The sequence below is a fragment of the Erithacus rubecula genome (assembly GCF_903797595.1).
Source record: "Erithacus rubecula genome assembly, chromosome: 3".
Classification (NCBI taxonomy): Eukaryota; Metazoa; Chordata; class Aves; order Passeriformes; family Muscicapidae; genus Erithacus; species Erithacus rubecula.
Window position 1 is genome coordinate 9,129,301 of NC_136689.1, and position 23,357 is coordinate 9,152,657.

The 23,357-nt window shown below is 39.7% G+C and overlaps 1 protein-coding gene across 3 annotated transcripts in view; it reads right to left on the bottom strand.

Annotated features, from left to right (window-relative positions):
- ESYT2 (extended synaptotagmin 2) overlaps window positions 1–21,889 on the bottom strand; it is a 79,213-nt gene extending 57,324 nt beyond the window's left edge. For all 3 annotated transcript variants that reach the window (XM_079301062.1, XM_079301061.1, XM_079301060.1), the window contains exon 1: window positions 21,403–21,889. In XM_079301062.1, coding sequence (XP_079157188.1) covers window positions 21,403–21,756 — 354 coding nt within the window. In that variant the 5' untranslated portion in view covers window positions 21,757–21,889. The remainder of the gene's footprint in view (window positions 1–21,402) is intronic.
- Between the last annotated feature and the right edge of the window lie 1,468 nt (window positions 21,890–23,357).

Here is a 23,357-nt window from a genome sequence, read left to right on the forward strand (position 1 = left end):
AGACAGCTGTTCAGCACGAGTTTTCCCGGGTGATTTCTGTATTCCCCACTATCCTGAGCTCTCTGCTTCAGTCACTGTGAGCATTAGGGTAAAAAGTAATTTCTTCAACAACACAGCAGCTAAAGACAAACAAGCTGGTGCTTGGAGAAATTGAAACAAACAGCTTTTCAACACCTCCAGGTTTCAATGCTAGCACAGGAAAGCTTCTACAATAGAATTCATACACCTCCAGGAATAAAACTGACATTCTTTATAAGCTATAGAAAGTTTAATTTCCTTGCAACCTTCTGAAAGAGGAACCTCTGTTCCTCTTCCCTTTTTTAAAGGTCTAAAGTGAAGTATAACATTTTAAGTAGTTCAAAACTGGAAAAAACAGCACTTCACAGACACAAGACATTTCAGCATCCTGGTATGGCCTGAAAGACATTATTTCCTAATATATATTCATAAGTACTATATCTGGTAGACAAGGAAAACAGCTAGCAGCACACAGGCTGCCTCTTGTAAAGACAGGCTAAACTAGCATAAACTTCCTAAAATATTGCCATGAACCACCACTGCCCATACACACACCCTGTGAACCTCACTAGAGCCCAAACTCCACCCATATCCATATGGGATATAGGGATCCCATATCCAACCTTTCTGCTGTGCTAGAATTAAAGCATACCATTAATTCAAACTATAGAATGCCTTTTTTACATTTTGCCAATAACCATGAATGTATCTGTATTTCTCATTTAAATAATACAAACATGTTACTTTGCTAAGATTATTTTTAAAAATATATATTAAAAACATATACAGGACTGTAATTGAGAGTTGTCTCTGTTTCCTTCTCATTGCAGAATTCATTGGAACAGCATTTAGAAAATTAACAATCCTCCAGTTTTTGCTAGCAGCCCAGCAAAAGTCTGATCAGCTTATCATTTTGGCAGCTGAGGATTCAGAATTCATCTTTAAGCAGCCCTGCAACACCACCAGAATATTCTCACCTGGATATTCTCCCCAGTTTCTATGGCAAACAGTGTCTTTGGCAATGCAAAATAATGCTGTATATAAAAAAGATATACCCTGCCTAAAAAAGAGGCTCCAGAACTCTGATATGACTGAAAAAGCAGCCCAGAACTAAATTCTTCAATTCAAAAGTGAAGGATGCTGAGCCATTTCAAAGCAGTTTCATTTTTTTCATGCACATCTTTCACTTCAGCATCTATTAAATATGCTTCACTCACAATGGCAGTGTGACTTGTCAAAAGCTGCATTGCTTTTCAGCAACTTAACTCATCAATACCAAAACTAGATGAAATTTGCCTAAGTGCTGCTATTTTTGTAGAGATGGAGCAAGCATGCCACAATGGAAAGTCACTCAGAGACCTCCTACTTAGCAGCAGCTTGCTCTAACAAAATCCTCCAGGACAGGCATTATAAGCAGCTGCTCTGGAAGGATGACAGAACAGTAGTCTGCTAGTAAGGAACTGGAAATCCTGCTTCTAGCCTGACACTCAGCCTCTATAGCCTCAACTGGAGGAAAGAGGTACAGCCTAGAAATTAAAAACCAATCATCATTAACTTCCAGAAGGACCCAGGCTTAATCACCTGACAAACAACATGAAACAAAAATCCCTTTCTCTACCAGTAAAGGTCAGAGTTTCCTTCCAAATACGTGGAAGTGCACTGGCATGGTTTTCTCTGGGTGCAGAATCAACCCTAAACACAGCACAGGATGTCTGCCAGGAGAACCACATGGGTTTGCCTTGCTCAGCTGTTACCTCTTTCTGAACAGGAAGCTTCAAGCTTTTAGTCCACTACCACAGATTCATCTTCTAGCACAGCCTAATTTCAGAATTACCTTCAAGTACTCATGTATTAGCAATATATATCACAACTCAGGCTTCAATATAGAGATGACATCAACTCTGTAGCCAAACTGCTTTATTTTCACTGCAGACACAGGAAAAGACATTTTTCACATGTAGCACCTGCTGAGCACCTCAAAGGGAGGAAAGATAAGAATTTAGGTTTAACATTTAGATTGTTTACTATCCACATTTACAGCAGTGCTTTTGTCTATATCACTTTCTCATTCAGAAGGCCAGAACTCAACATGAACTCTTAGGACAACAGCATGCCTTGTCCAAACTCACCTTTACAGGCATTTACAGCAGTAACAATTGTATTTTATAAATGCTGATGTCCACCACAGTTCAAACAAAAATAAAAATTAATAGTTTAAGACGCCATACAAAATATCAAAAACTGGATTTATACTGACGAAGTCTTGCTCTCACACCATGTTACAGAGAAGTAGTGCAACCAAGCTTTACAAAGTAAACATTTAATGACAGCCTGCATTAGCACATCTCCAAATTCCCATGAGCATTGCAACTACTGAAAGCAAAGACCCAGATTTTAAATGTTTAAACTGCTAAAAGGCACAGGATGAACCATAGCTCTCACCAAATTTTACCACTTAAAAAATTTTGCACAGTATTCTTTTTTGACATTGTTGACTTTACCCTTTTATTCCCATGAGTAATTTAATTTCTTCTTCCCCTTGCACAAGTCTTAATACCTTGAAATTCCAGCTTTTGGTTTTCAAAATAAAATTATAAAAGCATTAACACAATATTTTCAATTTGTCACATTTCAAAAAACATGACCTCTTTTGTATTTTCAAGTCTCTATAACAAATTCCTTTTCAGTTCCCATGAGAATCCAAGCATGTTCCCACCCCACTGCATGCCAGAGTGTCTTATTCTCTTGACAGTCAACAGAAGACAAATTTTCCTCTCTGGACTGCTAAACATTAGCTTTCAAACAGCTTATACAACCAGTGTCACAGCACAACTTACTATCCTTTGAACTGTCTACAGCTGTGAAAAGAAGTGCTGGGCTCTGCACCAAATTGTCAGCCACCCTTGCTGCTGGTATCTACAATAAAACATTGAAAGTTTCTTTGCCTTTTACTCCACTGACCCCTGCCCGCTTCCCTAACCCCACAGTCAGCCCTGATCCACTGAGACTGAGCTTCCTGCAGCAGGGAGAGCTCATTCCTTTAGCACACACTACATTACACAGTTCCTCTCTAAGGGAACCATGCAGGTGTTCTGTGAGACCTAAAAATGGGCATCAGCTTTCAGAAAAGGCAAGTGTTAAGAAGCAATGAGCATCTTCTGCAAGGCTCCTCTTTCTCAGGCAGATTAAATTTTTTCACCAAAATGTAGAACTTGAGTTTTTATTTTTTTGGTTGGTGGCATCCAAAATACTACAGCATCATGACAAAAGAATTCAAGCTAGGTTAACCAGCATCCTAAGAAGTCAAACAAGTCTGTAAAACAGACTCAGTAGTTAAAACATAATGCTTGTTTTGACTGACTCTGACCCAATGCCAGCAAAGGTGTTTCACTTCTGCATACTACACTGCATCCAGTACTACCCAGACAGAGCTTATTCTTAATATTAAAACATTTTTGAAATATAATCAGAAATCATGCAAGATGTAACAGGTATTTTAAAATCCCCATTTCATTTCTAGTCAACACACTAGGAACTCACTATGCAAAATTCAGAGTATAAAGAATGCAGACCAACAGTCTGGGAGTTTTGTGGAACCTGTAAATAATCAGTGATTAGCCCTCTCTGAAACTGTGTGCTGACAAAGTAATAGAAAGCAGAGCATTCTAATGAAGTGAAAGCAAAAAGAGCTGCAGTGTTTAAATCGGGTCTCAGTTAATGCAATGACAAAGGGAAAGGGGAAAAGCCCCAGTTTACCTGACAGCATCAGGTATGGGATGACAAGCTTACATGTGTAACTCCTTCTGGTTCTTTCACTCAGCATTTAACCAAATTCTTATACGAGGTTCATATACAAAGCTCAGTTTTTAATAATTAGGTAGACACTAAAATTTTTAAGGTCCATAAGATTTGTTCTCTCTTCTCTCTAGAAAAATTCTGTCCCCTCAATGGGCTGTGTATCAGCACCGAATACAGAACAGTGTTATTTGTTACAAAAAGATATGCAAAGTATGTCATACATTTCACTGGCAACACATAACATAGCAACATCTGCACTAAGCAAGATCAAAGGTCCAGCAAACACAGCAATCAGAAGTGATGTCTAAGGAAAAATCAAAACTAAAACAGTACCATGGAGTTATCCTTCCCTGCATGCCCTCTCAGCTTCTGCAAAGGATGGTTGCATCCCTTAGCAGCTGCTGGAATCCTCCAGCAGCCCTTCTATCTTGAGGAATGCTCAGCCCCTACTGAAGAAAACAAACAAAAAAGCCCCACAAGCAATTCCATTTCATGAATACTCTTCAGGTAAGTTAACTTAAAACAAAAATTACGTTCTAAATTTTTAGCGCAGCCCTTAACCTCATATAGGATCACACTGAAAATGCAAACCAATGAAATATGTAATTGGAAAACACCCTGACCACTGAATTCCAATCCCCTATAATTGCAGGATTCATTATCCTATTTTTGTTTATAAACTCCACCTTAAAACCATGGAGTTTGCTACTGTTCCTCAGTACGGAGCAGGAAGGGCAGCTCTGGTGTGTTTTGGTAGGCTGGGTTGCTAAGGAAAAACAGTGAAAGCATTCCCTGCTAAATCAAGTTTCTAAACTTAGGAATGCTACATCATATGTTTGAGCTGCAAGGTGGAATCAAAACCCAGACTGCCTCCCCAGCTAAATTAACTATTATCCTCATCCTTAAATATCAGTCTTACTATTTTGACTCTGTATGTTAATAAAAGGTACTTCAGAGGAAAAAAAGTCCTCTAAAATGACAAACTCATGTTCAACATAAACAAAAATCACCACCTAGTAATATCACTTTGTTTTGAAACAGAAAAAATATTTTCATCATTTATTGAAAAGATTTTACAAACACAAAAAAAGATTTTTAAGCTTGCACCTACAGCTTTTAATTCTTGTATTCACACAAGCCACGCTTGGACAGCCTATCTTCCAGCTGGAGTATCTATCCCATGACTGAGCTTAGCACCTCTTATCCAAGAAGCTATTTTAGAAAAAGCAGTACACATTTAAGTGTACTTAAATCAAACCTGCAGAAGGACAGACCACTACTGGAACAGAATCCTCTGAGGAAAACACATGTGTTTATGTCACTGGGTTGGCACATGCAGCATCTGCACAGTGAAACATCCAGCAAGTTGTAATCTCCTGGGCTTGCAGTGTTTCTCTAGAACTGTACTATAGTTTTCATCAGAAGGTGAATTTAATACCAAAATACACTATCCACAGCACTAGGAGATTTATGTTCAGCCACAAACAGATGGACACTGCCTGGCAGACACATCACAGTCTGCAACATATTGAAGTCCACACATAGCAAAAAGATGAAGCCCCTCATATGGAATTGCAGAAAATGAGTAAATGAGCACTCAAGGTTGGCATGTACCTTTTCCCCAACAACACAGTACTACATGTTTTAATATTTTAGTTAAAACACACCTGGATATTTGACAGTCTTGTTGATCCTTTGACTTGTATACACAGCAACATTGGTTCAGTCACTTGTCCCACTACACAAGTTTTTACAACTCAACAAAGCCAAGGGAAAAGAAATACTGCTATTATGTAGGAAATCTGGAGTTTAAAACCAACATTTCATCTTTTGGGGAAAGAAAAACAGTGATGAGGTTTCAAGATATTGACATCTTTTAAGACATCAGTAGGAAATACAAAAATACAAAACAATAAACAGAAATTAAAAGTCCAGTCAGTTTGCAATGCTCTCCTTGGAGCATACCAAAATTCCTCCAGGCCCTGCTTCCAGGAAACATCTCCTAAGAGTCCTGCTTCCTGCAGACACAGACACTTTCTCTCATGTCATGACTGCAAACCATCACTGATGATCTTTTGAAATAGCTGTCTTGCAATGTTCTGCATCAGAACATTCTTCAGACTCTGTTAAATTTCCATCTTAAAAAAGTAAGCAAAGTAAGTGATCATAAATTCTAAAAAAATGTAAATCCTCTTTCTAAATTAAGGTCTTTTTAAAACAATACTGGAAACTAAAGAATCTGCTTTGTTCCCTGTTTTGGTAAGTTTAATATTCGGCCATATATGTCTTAAATGATACTCCATTTCAATTTCTCTGCTTGTAATGTGAATTCATGTATTTTATTTGCATATATTTGGAGAGGAGTTCCTGTCTTTTTTGAGAGAATATACTCTAGTTTTCACAGAAAGAGCTACAAAACCAGCCCTTCAGTGGAAGCACAGACTGTGGACAAATTACCATCTTGAGTTTCTACCAAAGATTTTCAATACTACCATCAATTCACCTCTAGAATGGCCATTCAAATGTGCAGTGCCAACTGAATGGTATAACCTTGCTTCTACACAGAACCATTGCTTTTGTCCAGCACCACTTGCATGAAGATGTTTTACCCACACCTGAAACCAGCCATTACAACACAGCAGCTTCTGTCCTTCAAACAATGGGTAACAAGCAGCTGAGTGATTAAGATTCAACATTTTCTTGGAGGAAGAATGTTCCTGCCTTAGAATTGTTGGGTGTTTGATAGACAGGATGGAGAGCTAGCAAAAGTGAAAAAAAAGGAGTTGGATACATGATCCCTCTTATAAATGCAATTCAGAACTGTCACCTCTCCTGTTACTGATTATCAGTGCTGAAGATTACCCAAGCATTTGGGAATCTCTTGAATATTCTTTACCCCTAGCTCAGCTATTACAAACACACTATGTTCTTTCACTTCACCACTTAGTAGCAAAAATAGCCATCCTAAATCATTATCATTTTAATTAATGACAGCAGTAGGCAGTGTCACATTATATACTGCCTACAATTAATCATAACATTACATATGTAAGAGTCTTTTAAGACTGAGCAGTTTATAACTGATACTTAAGCTCACCATTTCTGCATTTTAACCTGCATCTACTGCCCCCTTTGTGTCTTTGTACAGTCTATAGCTGGAACTGTGATAATCAGACCATACCCTTAGATCTTGGTTGTAGTTCATGACAAAGGAAAGATGAAAAAAACTTTTTACATCTCAGCAACCCCTTTTACCTACATACAGTTTCACAGCAATTTCAAAGACTTCCAGTTTTTAAGATTCAAATACTGTTAATCAAAAGGCAATTGCAACTGATTAATTACTTTTCTCTAAATCTCTAAATTTGGTCTTTTATATGTCCAAATATAAACAAGTCACTCTACACCTGTTTTATCATCAATAAAAAAAGAAATAAAGGCCTCTGGAGAGATCCATTTGACATCTTGAAAATTTTCCTGTAATGAAATACAGTCCTCTGGAGATGTGTATAATGACCATAAAGATAAACTCCAAATAATGTTTATGTTTAAATTTAAGTTCAGCAGATTCTAGTTCTAAGGGGAAAACAAACATTTAGTGCCTAAAACCCAACTTAGTAATAATTCTCTAAGTGAAATTTATTTTCTGTTAATTCTAAGACAACTGCCTGGATTACTAACAACAACCTAGTAAGTCAGTTGTCTAAAACCCAGCTCCAAGAAATCTTGCCCTTGGAATTGCCAATTTATTTGACTGCTCCTAAGCAGAGCCTTCCTCAAACTGAATTCCTCTTGGAGAGGTTAATCTTTGTGCCCATGCAGGGAATAATATATGCAGCCAAGTCACTGTCAGCTCTGAAACTCTCAGCAGATTTTGTAACAGATGCTAGTAATTTTTTTAGAAGTTCTATCACAGAATATTTACTACATGTATTAATTAAAATCTAAGAGCTGTGGCCCAAATTATTCCTTGATAAATTTAAGCATGTAAAAAGTAGCAGGGTTATGACCTTGTTACTGTAGGTTCTTATTATACAGAGAAAAGGGACCTCCTGCAAAGAGTTCTGTTCACCCCTTCCCATTCACTAAAGTCAGGTGCCAGGAAGAGACCTTCATCTCTGGAATGAGGTGCCCAAATCTGGTATCTAAATCACAGTTTGCTACAGGAAATGTGACTGTGTGTGCTAACTGGCAACAGATTCTCTTACAGGTTTTACTGTTTATTGTGCTGTTCCAGGCCTGAATTCCAGCCCTATACAGCTACCAGATATTTTCAGCAGCCTCAGATCTGTACTCAGCTTTTAATTACATGTAATAACTTTCTTGCAAAAGACATCACTTGAGTTAGAAGAATGCAGTGATGACAGTTAAAATGAAATCAACCCCCTTGAGTAAAATGCCACAGTTATTTTCAGAGATCTGCATAAATAGTGGCTAATTTGCAACTGTATCTTCCCAGCTCAAAGAAGTATTTTGAAGAACTTGTTAAAAGGCTTTTCCATGTACAACTAGGCTCTGAGAAGTATTTTATTTCTTTTCAACATCAAGGGATGATGAAGTCAAGTCCACAGCCCTTGTTGCAATATATGACTTGTCTTATCTGATATAGATCTGACTGTACAACATATTTCAGAAATCATTAGGACATGAATGCTAAGCTGCCAAAATTTTAATTTTTAAAAAATATATTAAAGATATCTCTTTTAACTGAACAGTTTAGGATTGTATTGGGTGTGTGTGGCAAGGTTTTGGGAGCGGGTGGAGGGTTGGGGCCACAGGAGTGGCTTCTGTGGGAAGTTGGCAGAAGCTTTCCCTACAGAGTTATTTCCCTATTTCCCTCCCAACAGACCCAATGCCAGCCAGCTCCAAGATGTGCCCACTGCTAGACAAGGCCCAGCAGCACCTCTGGGATAACTTACTTCAAAAGAAAATTAAAATTACTGCACAGAAGTAATTCTGTCCAGGGAAAAGTGAGAGAAACAACTCTGCAGACACCGAGGTCAGTGAAGAAGGAAAGGAAGAGGTGCCCCAGGTGTCAGAGCTGAGATTCCCCTGCAGTCTGTGGAGGAGGAGGTACTGCATCAGGAAGAAAGCAAAGCTCAGGAAAGATGGAGGGGTAGGGGAAAGGCGTTTCTAATATTTGTTTTATTTCTCTTTTCTTACCTATTCTGACTTGATTTGCTCAATCTCAGTTGATTTCTCCAATTCCAGTCTGTTTTGCCCATGCTGGTAACTGGTGAGTGATGTCTCTCCCTCTCCTTATCTCAATCCTCAAACTTTTCTATTGCATTTTTCTCCCCATCCAGCTGAGGAGGGGAGCAATAGAACAACTTTGGTGGGCATTTGGCATCCAGCCAGGGTCAAACAACAATGACTGAAATTAACTTGTAAACTATGTTGGGAAAAAAGAGGTTTTTAATCTATTTGTTTCAATTGTCACAAGCTCATGTAGTTACTTTCTTTTAAAATAGTGACATCTCAAATCCCTTGTCATTGACTAATCTGGACTGCTTCAAGTCAAGTTTTTTCTATTTTACTTACTCAGTGGGAGATCACAATGTAAGAGCTGTGCTTAGACATTGCCTTCTCCACTGGAACATGCCATACAGGAATGTTATTTCCACTTGGCTGACAATGCAAACAACCACAGTAGCAGAAAGGAGAGCTGGAGTTTGTAACTTTGCTGGAAAAGAAAACTAGAACAAATGAAAACCCTCAAGACAGCTGGGGTTGACAAAAAGAAAAGCCATTTCCCCAAGCACTGCAAGTCTCCAGCAAGAAAGCAAATGACCTTGTAAGTTCCTACATGTTAAAACTCAACTAGAATCCTATGTGTTACATGGGAATCAAGAATCAGAACTTTACAGCAAAGGAAATTCCTGAGTGATCTGTCAGAGCTCAAAACCCATTAATTTTAGGAACACTGATGAACTAATCTTCTCTCTCTGGCAAGTGGATACATTCTACTGCTCTCCAATAAATTGAGCCTACAGTTTATCAGCTTCCTCTCTGAGGACAGAGATGTGAATCAATCTTATTTCAGTCAAGGATAAATGCCTTAAAGCTGCAATCACTTCCATCCCTTTAGCAGAGTTCACTTCCAGCACAAATACCTCCACTTCTTACACCCAAAGAAGTTTTACAAAATACCTGTGAAATATTCTACATCCCAATTACCAAACTCACTCAAAGTGAATAAAGATGAAAGTTTAGGTGCCTCCCACCAGATTCAACACAGACCATCTTCCAGTTTCCCTTCAAGTTTTCCCATTGCCCATCTCCCTTGGTAAATGTTTTAACATCATCTAAAACTGTCCCTTAGCCCTTGACAGTCGTGTCTACCCTTATTCCCAAACAAGAACTCATGGTGTTAGTACAACAGACTTCCTCACCAGCTGTGCCAGAAAACCAGAGTTCAGCACAAAGGCAGCAGGCAGACCAGTAACAACTTGTGTGCACTGGAAGCAAATCACTGAAATACTGTTTAAAAGAACACTTCTGTAACTCCTCATCTCTCAAATAGCAAAACTAAAGTACACATTCTTATAAGTAAACTTTATTGGTAAACTAAGCAATCTCCAAATCCAATCTACTGTCAGGCTGTCACTATGGTTCTGTGTGTAATGGATTACCTCAATGTACTATCAATAAAAAACTTCATCATGGCTTTTCTTATAGTAAATCAAAAGTAACAAAATGATCAGATTGGTAACATTTTGGTTATTCAATTGAATACATGAAAGACAGGACACAAGGGAAAGAAATGTCAACTGTAATTGCAAAACTTGCAAAACACAAATGACTTGAAAAACAATGTTGGCAAATATGTTTCCTGTTACTAGACATCTATGTTAAGGCCTGAAAACAACACAAGCATATATTATATGCAACTTTTAAATAAACTTTATACATAGCCAAATGTAACAGAAAAATTAATTCCCATTATAAACACTTATATGAACATGACACAAATAAGTGATTTCTATCAAATGAACATGAACAGTTTAGGCACATTTACATCAACACTGTACTCATACCTAGCACACCCTTAAGAGAAAAAAGAAACCCAAACATTTTCAAAAGTCCAAATATCTTCCCTAAAATACAAACCAATATAAAGATTAGCATGAACAACTACAGAACAAGAAATTACCACAATTTAATCTAATAATATATCAATAATATAACATATCAATCTCTACTGAATATTCTTTTAACACATACAAGTCAGATGACTGAACACTGATTTTCCATTCCCCCCCATGAAATACTCTCTTATCATTTCCTGGCTGCCATTTGATATTTAACTACCAGAGGGTGGGTGGGTGGAAAAGCATTCTTTTTCTAGTTCAAGTATTTTAGGAGAAAGTCATTGAGTGAGGAACACCACATTTTAAGATATAAATTTAGTCTGCATCATAAAATTTATTACTAGACTAAGGCAACTTCCTAGCCTAACACACAAGAGAGAATTTAGCATTCTAGTTCAACAATTAGCAAGATGAATCAACAGCCTGGGGGAGGGAAGACTTGCCTCAAAACAAACTACAATTTTTCGAAATTCTGGACCAGCAAGTTTAATGCATTAGGAAATACTAGCAAATGAAGACAAGACATTTCCTCATTTAAAGTATCATTACATTAACAGTCAGCTTGAAACATGCAAAGACCTCAAACATGCTAAACATTAAAAAGTCCTGAGAGTTTGCCCTGTAAGTCTGCACAAAAACTCACAGCTCAGAGCATGTCTTCTAATACTCTTCCCTGCAGGAAAAAACCAAACCACAGGAGTTCTTGTTGAGCTTTTGGGTATGAAGCTGTAAACTTATTCACTAGTCTACAGAGTATGCTATGTGAAGAAAGGCATCTGATAAAGCATAGACACAGGGGTTTTTTCTATCAAGCTATGCAGATCTGAAATAAGGCATGAAGAACCACGGAGTACAAAGAAGCAGTAATAATGTTTAAATATAAAGCAAACTGTGAGATCCCTGAGCTATAAAGTTCCATTTCAGTTTTCCCCACAAAGTTTTCCTCTACACAATTCACTTGTTTTTTTAGTAAGCTATTTTTATAAAGATCACCTACGAATGTAACAGTAGAACTATGGATTGTAACACTGCATAATTTATTCAAATCAGAGCAATCAAGGTTTTATAGGTACCTTCATGCTTCAGCATATCCTGCATTTACTTTTAAAAATGAAACAGTAAGATACGGCATTCTTACAGCATCTTCCCACCTTCCTGCTAAGGATTGACAATGACATAATACAACACAATGGATTGTCAATACATTTAATATTACATTCTGTTGCTGCATCTTTCAAAATTTTCTCAGAGGAAACTATTTCAGTCTGCTTGGATAATCCACTGAGACAGTATCTAACTAAAGGAATGCAAACAAAGGTTATGAAAACAATAGTGTAGTCTGTACTACACAGACTCAACTGAAGATTTCACATAAACAGATGCCAAAAGTTATGCAATTTACATGGCAAATATAAATATCTCAGGTAAAAGTGTTGCAACTGAACTAATGTAAACTTGACCCATGCTGCTATACGATAAGGACAGCCAAATGACAATACAGTTCTTGTCTGTCATATGACAGTTATTTTCAGCCAAGTAAAACTAGTTTCGTGTTTCTAGTATAGTAACAACTTCATGGTACATAAATCCAGACTGCTCCAGCTGAAAACCGTTAGTCCTGTTTCAGATTTTCAGCTCTTAAGGAGAATCTTTTAGTCACATCAGGGTGCAGCAGACAAAACTTTGTGCAATGACTCATTATCTGGGAACGTTGCTCTTACAAAAGTTATTTATATAACAGGAGTTCCATTTGAAAAATTGTGTGTTTTAATGTTTGCTGCACAGAACTTTTAATACTATCTATTTAGTTGACAGGCATCTGAATGATTTAAAAGGTGCCACTACCTCCACCTCTCTAAAGATAGCCTCGTTTAAATTTTTTTTCTTGCTAGTACACTTAATATCTAAGGAAATGCCTGTATTTTAAGCGGAAAAGATTTCTTACCATTTCTAAGCCAAAACTGGAGAGTGAAAGCTAATTTAAATGACAGCTTAAAATGAAAAGGAAAATTATAGAATAATTCAGGCAAGAAGAGACTTCTGGAGTTCATCCAATCCTGCCATGCACTAAAAACATTGTCAACTTTTAAGCTGAATCAAACTACTGAGAGTTTATATGCCAGATGATTAGATATGTTAACACATCTCTTATAATGTTAAAAAAGAAGTCAGATATGCAAACTGACACTATAAATAGCTCCCATTCAAACCTTGCTTCCTCACAAAGATACCTCAGCAGCTTTATTTGCCACCCTTTTTCTAAGAACAGCCTCTTTGTGCAGGCCATCACTCCATCTCCCTTCGAACCTGAGCAAGGGCTTCCACCAAATCCCTTTTGTAGGCACTGGCACTTGTGTGGTCTCACAGTAAATTCATGAAACTCATCCAGCTGAGCACCCAACTTGGCAGAAAACTCATAATTAGCTGGCCAAGTAAACTAATGTTGGCACAAGGTGGCACTGGGAAAGTGCAGTTGGATGCAGAACATCCTTTTTGTCAGGAGTGCACATTTATTTCATTTTGAAAATGCAGAATCAGTCCCTTCACTAACGCCCCGATCCTCTCTGCCACAAGCATGAATGCAGGAAAGCAGAGCAGAGTCCACAAATAAAATTTAAATTATCCTAAGTAAGGACCAAGTAGAAAGAAGCTTTAAAATTCTTGCTGCTGCTCTAACTTTTAACTGTACCACAGGAAGCACATAGAGAGAACAAAACCAAACCAATCAACCAACAAAACCCAAGCCATTTAAAATGAAAGGAAATAAAATCTCCACAATGTAACAAAAACTAAAAGACTGGTACATGAAGTTTGATAAAGCTGTTGGGAATAAAACACTAGAAGTAGGTTAGGGATGGGGATCAAATGATCCCTAAGCAATGATTCCTAAGCAAGAAGGTTTAAGAATACCTCTCTTCCTCCCTCTCCTGAGCATCCTATTAATGGGATTCAAGAAGAGATGGGACACAGCTTCTTACCTGAACCGTGACATTAGGATGGAAATTATAAGGCCTTTATAAAAGAACAAGGGATCAAAAAGTATCTTGAAAATCTGAGGTAAATGGAACAGACTTCCCAAGGCTAGTGTGCTGGTTTAACACAGGCCCCTAAAGCCGGGAAATTATTCCTAATTCTTGAACCTCACTTTTGTAATGAGGTCCTCACAAAGGAAGTTAAATCTGAATTAATTCATCAATGGAGTAAAAGCCTACTATCAGATGTGTCCCTAGCTGATGGGGCAAGTTTGCACAACCTCTCTTTCTTCTCCTGATGATCCATTATTGCCAGCTAAGAAACAGAGAGAACATGGCATATGCCAGAAAAAAACCCAACAAATTTAAGTTAGTTATTTTCAAACAATAAACAAACATGTTTAATTACACTATCATCTTTTCCTACCTGCCCCAAGGAAACTTTATGAGAGACCAAGGCCTCCTCAAAAAAAGTTAAGACTTTTTAGACGTCTAAGAAACGAAAGTATAGATACTATTTTTTTTTCTTTTTTCCCCCTACAAAACAAGAAAAGCATTCTGTGCATGGCAGATGGAACCAAAGCAGGGTCCTGGATCAGTTCATGCTATCTGGAACAACTAAAAAGTCTGTCAAACACAGAAATCTGGCAACTGGGTTTCACCATTTCACACACTTTTAGTAAATTCTTGGTTTAATTCCTCCCTCTTGTTTCTTATCAAACATTTCCTTTCTCAAGTTCACAGAACTCTCTCCTCATTCAACTGAAAAAAGTTGTACTCAGAATCAAAGTGTCATATGATCTAAAAGCTATACAAATGATAAAGTATCAGACTTCTCTAAACAGTTCCGTTTCAAAATTTACTGAATTCAAACAGTTGTTTAAAATAAAAAACTCTCCCCTTATTCTTATCAAAACCCTTTTTACTCAGTGTTACTCACATTTGATTCTATGTTGAACACGCCAACTCTGTATAGCCTTTATTTTCATTAAGTGTTCACAAACAGCAGCCAAAGATAAGGATTTAATTATCTTCTTTGAAGTGGCACAGTATTTACTCTCAATGTGAAAAAGCTGCTTTACACATCCTACATTTGAAATTCTGCTGCCCTTTCAAGCTAGGTACATAACCCTGAGAAGCTGGCCCCTGCTGGGCCACAGGAAAGCTCCAAAGCTCCTGGTGGGGTGTCCCTTCTCCACTTCCTTCTGATAGTATCAGATTTTATTTATATTGTCCAAGAGTAGAGAAAATCAAAGACAAAGATATGATACCACAGGTCAAACAACTCTGTATCTAACTAGTAATGCCTCATACCAAATCCATTATTTCTGTACATCCAGAAGAATCATATTCTTTTACTGATTTCCTTCTATCTGCATATCAGAACACACCCAATCAGTGGTATAGATTAGTTCATAACCATTAACTTTTGCTTCAGAACTTTATATACAATTATAAAACTCTGACAAACTCATTTCAGACACTACAGAGGATATTTAGAAATTAGCGTTCTTTTAAAACTTGCTGTTATTTGAAAGCTTTTTTTTTTTAAAAACAGATTCAGTATGGGTATATGGCCAGCCAAGCTTTGCCAAAGGCAATTTCAGCAACTAGAGAACTAGTGATGAATTGATAAATGGGAGATAAATAATTTGGTTCATATTGAAGTTTAATTTTAGGATCTTTATCTTACTAGAAACAACATGACACCTCTTCTTTTGTTTTGAAGAAAAAGAACAGGACTCCAAATAATTGTTTTAAACACTCCAAATGTATAAAACAGGCTTTCATTACTATAAACTGCAATGAAAATGTTTTGACAATACTGATTCAACTTTATTTCCCAGAAAGCACTCATGTTAAAAAAATAAATAAAAAATCTTAGATTGCATATCCCACCACACTACGACATGTCAACAATCTCAAAAAGCAGTTACCTAAAGTGAGAAGAATTTTGTAGAAGAAGCAGAAAAGGTTGACTGCTACCCTAGATTTCTTTTTCTTCCACAAAACCTCAGCCTCTACAGACGATCTTTCTGACTCCTGCATTTTCAAACATGGTTAAAGATGGGCCAGTCCTTATATGCAAAGGCTCTTAGGCATGGAAACAACACTAGCAGACTAAAATGCAAAAAAACACCAAACAAGCAAACAAAAAAAAAACTAAAGAGACCTGTACACATCTTCCTTATTTAGACAAACAGCATATTTAAAAAACACTTACAGTAGTCCCAAAACTCAGTAGTAATTTTTCTGTAATAATGATTTGTGAGATTGAAAAAGAATGTATTATATATTTAGAAAGCCTATGTCACCCACAAGGAGTTCAAGAGGTGTACTTATACTTTTTGGGTTGATGTTTTTCTTTAGAAGTTTGATATCATGTTCATAATCAACTCAACATGTGGGCTTCTACCATAAATATTTTGGAAAGGGATCTTTATATATGAATCACATAGCCTCAGCTCACCACACTACAACATTAGAGAAGGTGTTTTGGGACAGACATCATCATCATCTCAGCATAGCTTTAACACCCTCAACTTGAAAACTCTGAGAAACAGGGAGATAGGACCAATTGCCCAATATGTTTTTTTCCCCTTTGGTTATCCACTCCTGAACCCATCATTTGCATTTCTCCTGACTATGGGGTACTCTTAGGATGCCACTCAGGTTCCCTAAATTTCAAAAAGTAACACTGAACCAAATTAAATTTATTCCTTTAAGAAGAAAGCCCAACCACAAAAACACACACAACCCACAATATGCATATATATATATGTGCATATTCATATACTATGAATCAGCTAGAAGAGAACACAGTTTAAAATGAAAAATAATCAGGCAGAAGAAGGACACAGAGTTCAGTTGTTAAGTACTCACAAGTTACTACTCTATTCTTACTCACACCTCCTCAGTCTTTCCAGATGCAGGCTGGCAGCCCATAGCAACAGCTACCTGCAGTACTCACCACCCAGACTGATTAGAGCCTGCTTAACAATAAGTTACTGTAATGGGAGTAATTTTTCTTATATATCACCCCTTGGTACATTCAATCAAACACGCTCAACTACATTGGAGAATGGATTAGAAGAATGTATCACAATGTCTCAGTGTCTTGAAATTTCATATGCTGTAGGAAAACCCTCCTACAGGTCCTACAGCTGCAGCAAGGTATAACGAGAAGAGGAACATCTTTTTTTTCTGTAGAAAATAACACACATTGTATTGCATAAGTCCACCTGTTTATCAGGTCTACTGAGTACATGACATCCATCAGCAGGTATTCTTTGGAGATTCCTATCCTGAACCATCTATCTTAAATCTAGTTAGCAAGTTTAATTCTGTGTCATCAAGAAATCTTCATATCAAATCCCCACAAGACAGACCATAACCACTTTAACCTCCTCTGCAAATGTCACTCACTGCAGGTGTGATCCTGCAGTTAAAGCTACTGGATCACTTTTCTTCCACAAACATTGGCTCTGCCTTTCCCACACCAGTAAAAACCAGTCATTGTTCTCTAACCATAAAACTGAACATTATCTCCTTCCTCTAGGTGGTACAAAAGTTCAGTGGTGACCCACAATACTCACAGTCTGCAAAAACTTCATGCAGCTTCCCATGAGAAAAAAGATCTATCAGATTTCTTTAGAATATTACTCCAAATACGTTTTATTTAAAAGGTAATGACACCTATTTAGATTTAGGTAGGCTTTTTTTTCTTTTTCTTAAGTAAATGAGAAAATAAAACAAGAGAAAGAAAAAACAACATCATAAAAATCACTCCCAACTAGAGCAGAAACTTAAGCAAGTGTGTAGGATCCAAAATGGCACAGCAGACTTGTAATTAACGATCTAGCATGTCACTACTTTTACTATAATGACATACAGTATTTCAGTTTCTGTATAATACATACTTGCAACTACAAAATATTGTCTAAATCTGTTTTCAGAATCAATTCTTTAAAAATGCTAAGATTTGTTCCTATTTTGGTCACCTGCTGATTGTTGACAGACTGCACACAGAAACAGCTCCTGGTACCAAGCCAAATTTACATTTAATCTGGGGAAAACAAATTCAGCATGGCTTTTTATCTGTATATTGAAAAAAACAGGAGCCAAAGTTTCACTAATCCAAAAACGTATTGAACATGATATGCTGGCACGTTATGAAAGTGGCACTAAGCAACAAGAACCACAGCTAAAATGGAAAAATTAGATTAACTTTTTCAGCTGATCTGAGAAAGAACAAAGTAAATGTTATATCTCTTAGATTATTAAATTCCATCACCATTTTTAAAATAAAAGGCAACATGATACCTGGCCTTTAAAAACTTAAGAGTCCTTGTTTCCTACCTTTGCTCCACTATGTTATGATACTTAAATTGCCACTTTCCTTCTATAAAGGTTTGTGTCTAAATTACATTCATTCCAGTATAAAATACAGCTGCATAAAAATGCTGCAAATAAAGGCGAAATGTTCTTCTCAAAAGACTTCTTTGTGTCTTAAAATGTATTTATTTAAAGACAATTTTGGTCTCCAGTTCCTTGTCATTCTAAGTTCTGCTGCCTAGTTCTAAATTATTTGGAAAAGCACCCACCTCTACTCCCTCCTACCCCATATAATCCAGGACACCTTTCAAACATGTAGCAGAGCTATAACTACATGTTAGCAAGTCTGTGAGTACAAATCTTATCTTTTCAAGAGAGTAAATGCAGTATTTTTCATTGCATACTTATTGGTAGTTAATTATGTGTTGACATTTTATTAACAAAACTTGTATTCATGTTGAATTAATTCATTTTACATGCACAGTACAGAATATTCCTGATATATAGCCACCTGCTCATGGAAGAAGTAAATCTAATTTAGGAAACTAACAATTAACATGACAAGCTCTATCTAGTGTGATGGCACAACAGTATCGTTTTCAAATTGCAACTGAGCAAAAAAACATTCTCCTGAAATAATCACTTTCTTAAAAATAAATAACTCAATGCAGTATTACTGAGTACTTAGTATAAACCACTAAAGCAACAAACAATACCAAGGCATGTGGGGAAAGGAAATCATACCTAACATACAAAGCTAAAGCTCTTCTCCAATGAAGGGCACAGGAAGATGCCACACATCAAATACATCTTTGACATACCACATAATTTTAGTTACAAAATGGTCTACTACAGCTCCCTATTAGACCCAGAAGAGCACAAAGCTTTCTATATTTAAAACACAGCATTGTCCTACTCAATCAATTTATAATTTATTTCCATAACCAGAAACCAACAGAAAACACTTCAGTTTGGAGTTCACACTGAGATGGATAAAGCTGATCCCCATTAGAGATGGTGGGTTCCATCCAGCAGCTGTCCTTTCAAATATGACTGAAATTCATAAATCTCCAGGAAAATAGACATAATGCAGAAGGAAGAACAACAGCAGTTTTTCAAGATGCATTACAGAAGCAGCATAAGACTCATATAAACCTTAAGGACTATGACAGCAGACACTGAAGACCACTTCTGATTTAAGGGAGTCTTCAGTATGTAGAAGTCTTCTGTTTTCCAGATTACATTTATTCTGAAGGCTACTTTTATTTGAAAGAATAATACGTATATATATATATAATATGTATATATATACACATATATATATAATATATTGAAAGAATAATTCTGTTTGCTCCAGAACAGAGCAAATACATCAGCAGAAAGAGAACCAAGACCTTTAAAATTTAAGAACATAGATAAAGAGGGAGGAAAAAATAATAAAAAAAAATCTACAGCCAAAAAAAAAAGTCTACATCCATTTGCCAACTGGTGCATAAGAAGGTCACACTTTTGGGAAACTCTGCATATTGATCAGTTGCTTTCTCAGGATGCCACAGGAGGTGATTGCAGCCAGCACTCAATTTTTTTTTGCCTCCGACTTCAATCAGGAGGGCCTTTTCTAAGTCTTTAGATATTTGAACAACTCCACACTGAAATTAATTGCTGTTTTATCAAAGGTATCCAATTGCGACTTAAAATAAAACTTACACACAGCACTAAGATTGAATATCTACAGCTTAGTTACCAGCAGATTGTTACTATATACAAGCCTCCCCTACAAATCTAGCTTCAATTAATTAATTTAAAATGCATCATCAGAAAATTTCCATTAGATTGCTGTGTGATTACAGGAAAAAAACCAAACACAACGCACAGGTAATGTAAGAGCTATTAACTACACTATTTGAGACTCACATCTCTGCTTCAAGAGGTAAAAGCATTTAATCTCTCTGTACATTATACTCATTTTTATAATGATCTTCCACTAGAACTTTGGCAAAAGATATGAGGAGTAAAAGACTCCAGTCTCACACTTACCCACTCTATTCCCTCCTATAATTTCCTTAGTAGAGCTAGAACGGGTCACATCAGGTATTGCAATCTGATCACAAGAAAACAGCTACTCATGATCTCAATACCGCTGGATGCACAGTCACTGCAAAGAGTCCCTAGGAGAGATGTGGGTGACTATAGGTCAGGAGCAGAGAGCAGTCAAGAAAGGAATCGCACGGAAAGAATCAGCAGAAACCCTCAAGACTTCGGGAATGGGCACTAAGAGAGCAGCAAGCTCGGCACGGCATCACGGGGGCAGGGCAGGGCAGAGGGAGGCCTGGATGCACACTGCCACTGGCAGCTGGAAGCCGCATCAAAAACAGCATTAATCCTCCAAAGGAGAAATCACAAACAAAACCTATTCAACTTGGAAGCTGGATTTAAGCTTTAAAAAAAAGCAAGTAACGTTAGTTCTGAAGACCTAGTAGAAAGGGTCTCACACGAAGATTCGGAGAAAGCCTTTTAGAAAACCAATGCACAAATAAAGTCACCACAAGCCGCCTGTCACAGTCCTGAGACCAGCCAGAAACACAGCCTCACTTCTGGTTCATCTCCCGTTTGGTAACACCCTACTGAAAGACCTAACAGCAGTAAGAGCCCGATTCTATTTCCCTCTCATCTCAACTTTCTAAGGAACGACCCAAGCCGCGACATCCGCGTTCTGCTGCGAGACCGCGCCACAACCAAGCCATGCGCGTCACTGGCACCTGAGGGTAAAGAAACTCAACCCTGCAGTAAAGTTTATTTCTGCGAGGGGAAGCCCGGCCGCGGCAGGCTCAGGCTGACAGCGCCGTCAGCGCCGCGGGCGCAGCGGAGCGGGCGGCGGGGGCACGGACAGGCCACCCCGGCGGGGGGAGAACCCGAGGGAAGGGACACGCTGCCCGCCCGCTGCCGCCGCAGCACGGTCTCGGAAGAGGCTGGCGAACCGGGACAAGCTGCCATGGGGCACGGGGATGCAATGCCCGCACCCCTCCCGCCAGGCCGGCTCTGGGGCTCCGGCCTGCGGCGCAGCCCCGTGTGCCGGGGCGGGGGCACGGCCGCGGGGCTGGGTGTCAGGCAGGTCCCGGGGAGGTAACAGGCCCCGGCCCGCGGGGCGCGGGTGCCCGCGGCACCGCCGAAGGGTGTTGGCCACTCACCCACGCAGGCAGATCCGCGGAGGAGACGCTGAGCCGCACCGCCTCCTCCTCGTCCTCCAGGAAGGCGAGCGCCCGGCCCAGGCGGGAGCTCTTGCCGCCGCGGTGCCTGCGGATCCAGAAGAGCCCGCACAGGGCGATGAGCACCCAGCTGAAGCTCAGCCCCAGGTAGCCCAGCACATACACGGGGAAGATCAGCACGAAGCTCCTCGCAAACTGCGACACCAATCCCGTCACGTCCACGCTCAGCAGCGGTGGAGGCGACTCCGGCACGAGGTCCGCGGCCGCCGCGTTCTCCGCGGCGGGATCCGCGGCGGACCCCGCGCCGGGGGGCTGCTTAGCGGCTGCCCCGCTCATGCTCCCGCAGCGGCGGCTCCTGCTGCTGCTGCCTCTCCTCCCGCTGCTCCTCCTCCTGGGGCGCTGGCTGCGAGCGGACAGGGGGCAGGGCGGCGGCGGCGCCTCCTCGCATCCCGCGCCCGGCCCCGCTCACCGCGCTCCGGCACCACCCGCCGCCGCTTCCGGGCTCGGCCGGCCCAGCTCCGACCGCCGCTGCCGCCGGGAGGAGCCGGCTCGGCCCCGGCCGCCGCTATTGGCGCCCGGCCGCCGCACGAACGCCTGTACTCGCCTCCTCCCCCGCCCCGGGCAGCCTCTTCCCCTCCCCTCCGCCGCTCGCTCGTCCCTCCCTCGCAGGCCGGACCGGGAAGCGCGGGCTCGCGCTGCCGCCGGGACCCGCGCCCGCTCGGGGCCAGCGCTGCGCGGCCTCCGGGGGCGCGGGAAGAGGAGCGCGGCTCTGGGGCCGCCGCCAGAAAAGGGGATCTTGATGGGTGGCAGGAGCAGGACGAGCGTGCCGAGGCGTGTGTGCTCTTCCTCGTGGGCAAAACACACCGGCTCCCGTTCTCTCCAGTCGCGTATGCGGCTGGATGGTTGCTACCTGTTACGCCCTTCGGTAACAACCTTCGTGTCTCGCTTTGTTCCCTGTTGATGGGTATTATTAAAGGAGAAACTGATCAATGCCTCAGAGGAACCAGGCGCTGGTCACTCCGCGCCTTAGTTGCAACAGGTGTTTCCTGAAGCTTTGCTCACACATCCTCACATAAAGCTGCCTCGTCTGTCATCTTGTTAACACACACGAGTACCGAGCGTGGCACCCACTGTGTTGGAATTTGTTAATGTAATAAAGCTGGTTTTATAATAAGCGTGTGTCCTGTACCCCTTTAACACCCGGTTCCCACACCATTCTTCCTATCAGTCCTTTACCTTTTCAAATAACTGTAATGTAGCCACGAGTTTCGTAAGAGGCAGCTGTGGCTTGTCCTTAGCTGTGTCCTTATCAGTTTGCTGGTACACAGTCGCAGATTAAATTCAGCATTTACCAGGAGTTTTTGTTTGTTTGGGTTTCTTTGGCTTTAAATAGCTAACCTTTCACTTAGTGGGAATGAGGGTCCTTTCTCCTCTCATCAGATGCCAATTTTCACAAAATGCGTAGGACTTTGAGACTTAGTATTTGTAGGCAGTGAAGAGGGGAGCATGACTTTAGCCAATAGGCTGAAAAGTTATGAAAACACACACAAGTAGCTTCATTTTCTAAGGAAGTGAAAGTAACTTCATCTCAATTATCCAGAGAAAGTCAGAAAGGCACTGGCTTCTAAAGGAAAAGTTGTTTGCTTAGTGTGATGCAGCAGAATTGGGGGGGGAAAAAAAATCCATATTTTGGCAGCTGAATGTGTTCTGTTTTTCTCATCTTTCCAAAATCCCTCCATGCCTGCTATCAGAGTCAATGGACCACTCAAAGCTAAAGCAATTTCTGGCTATAAACTCCTGCTCTACTTTACCTCCCCTTTACCACTGACGCTGTATGTTCCCCATCTGTGTCTTTAGATTACTCAGGATTAATATTCAGAACAACCAAATGACGCAAAAAGATGTAACCAAATCAGTGATTTACAGCTAGGTGGTTC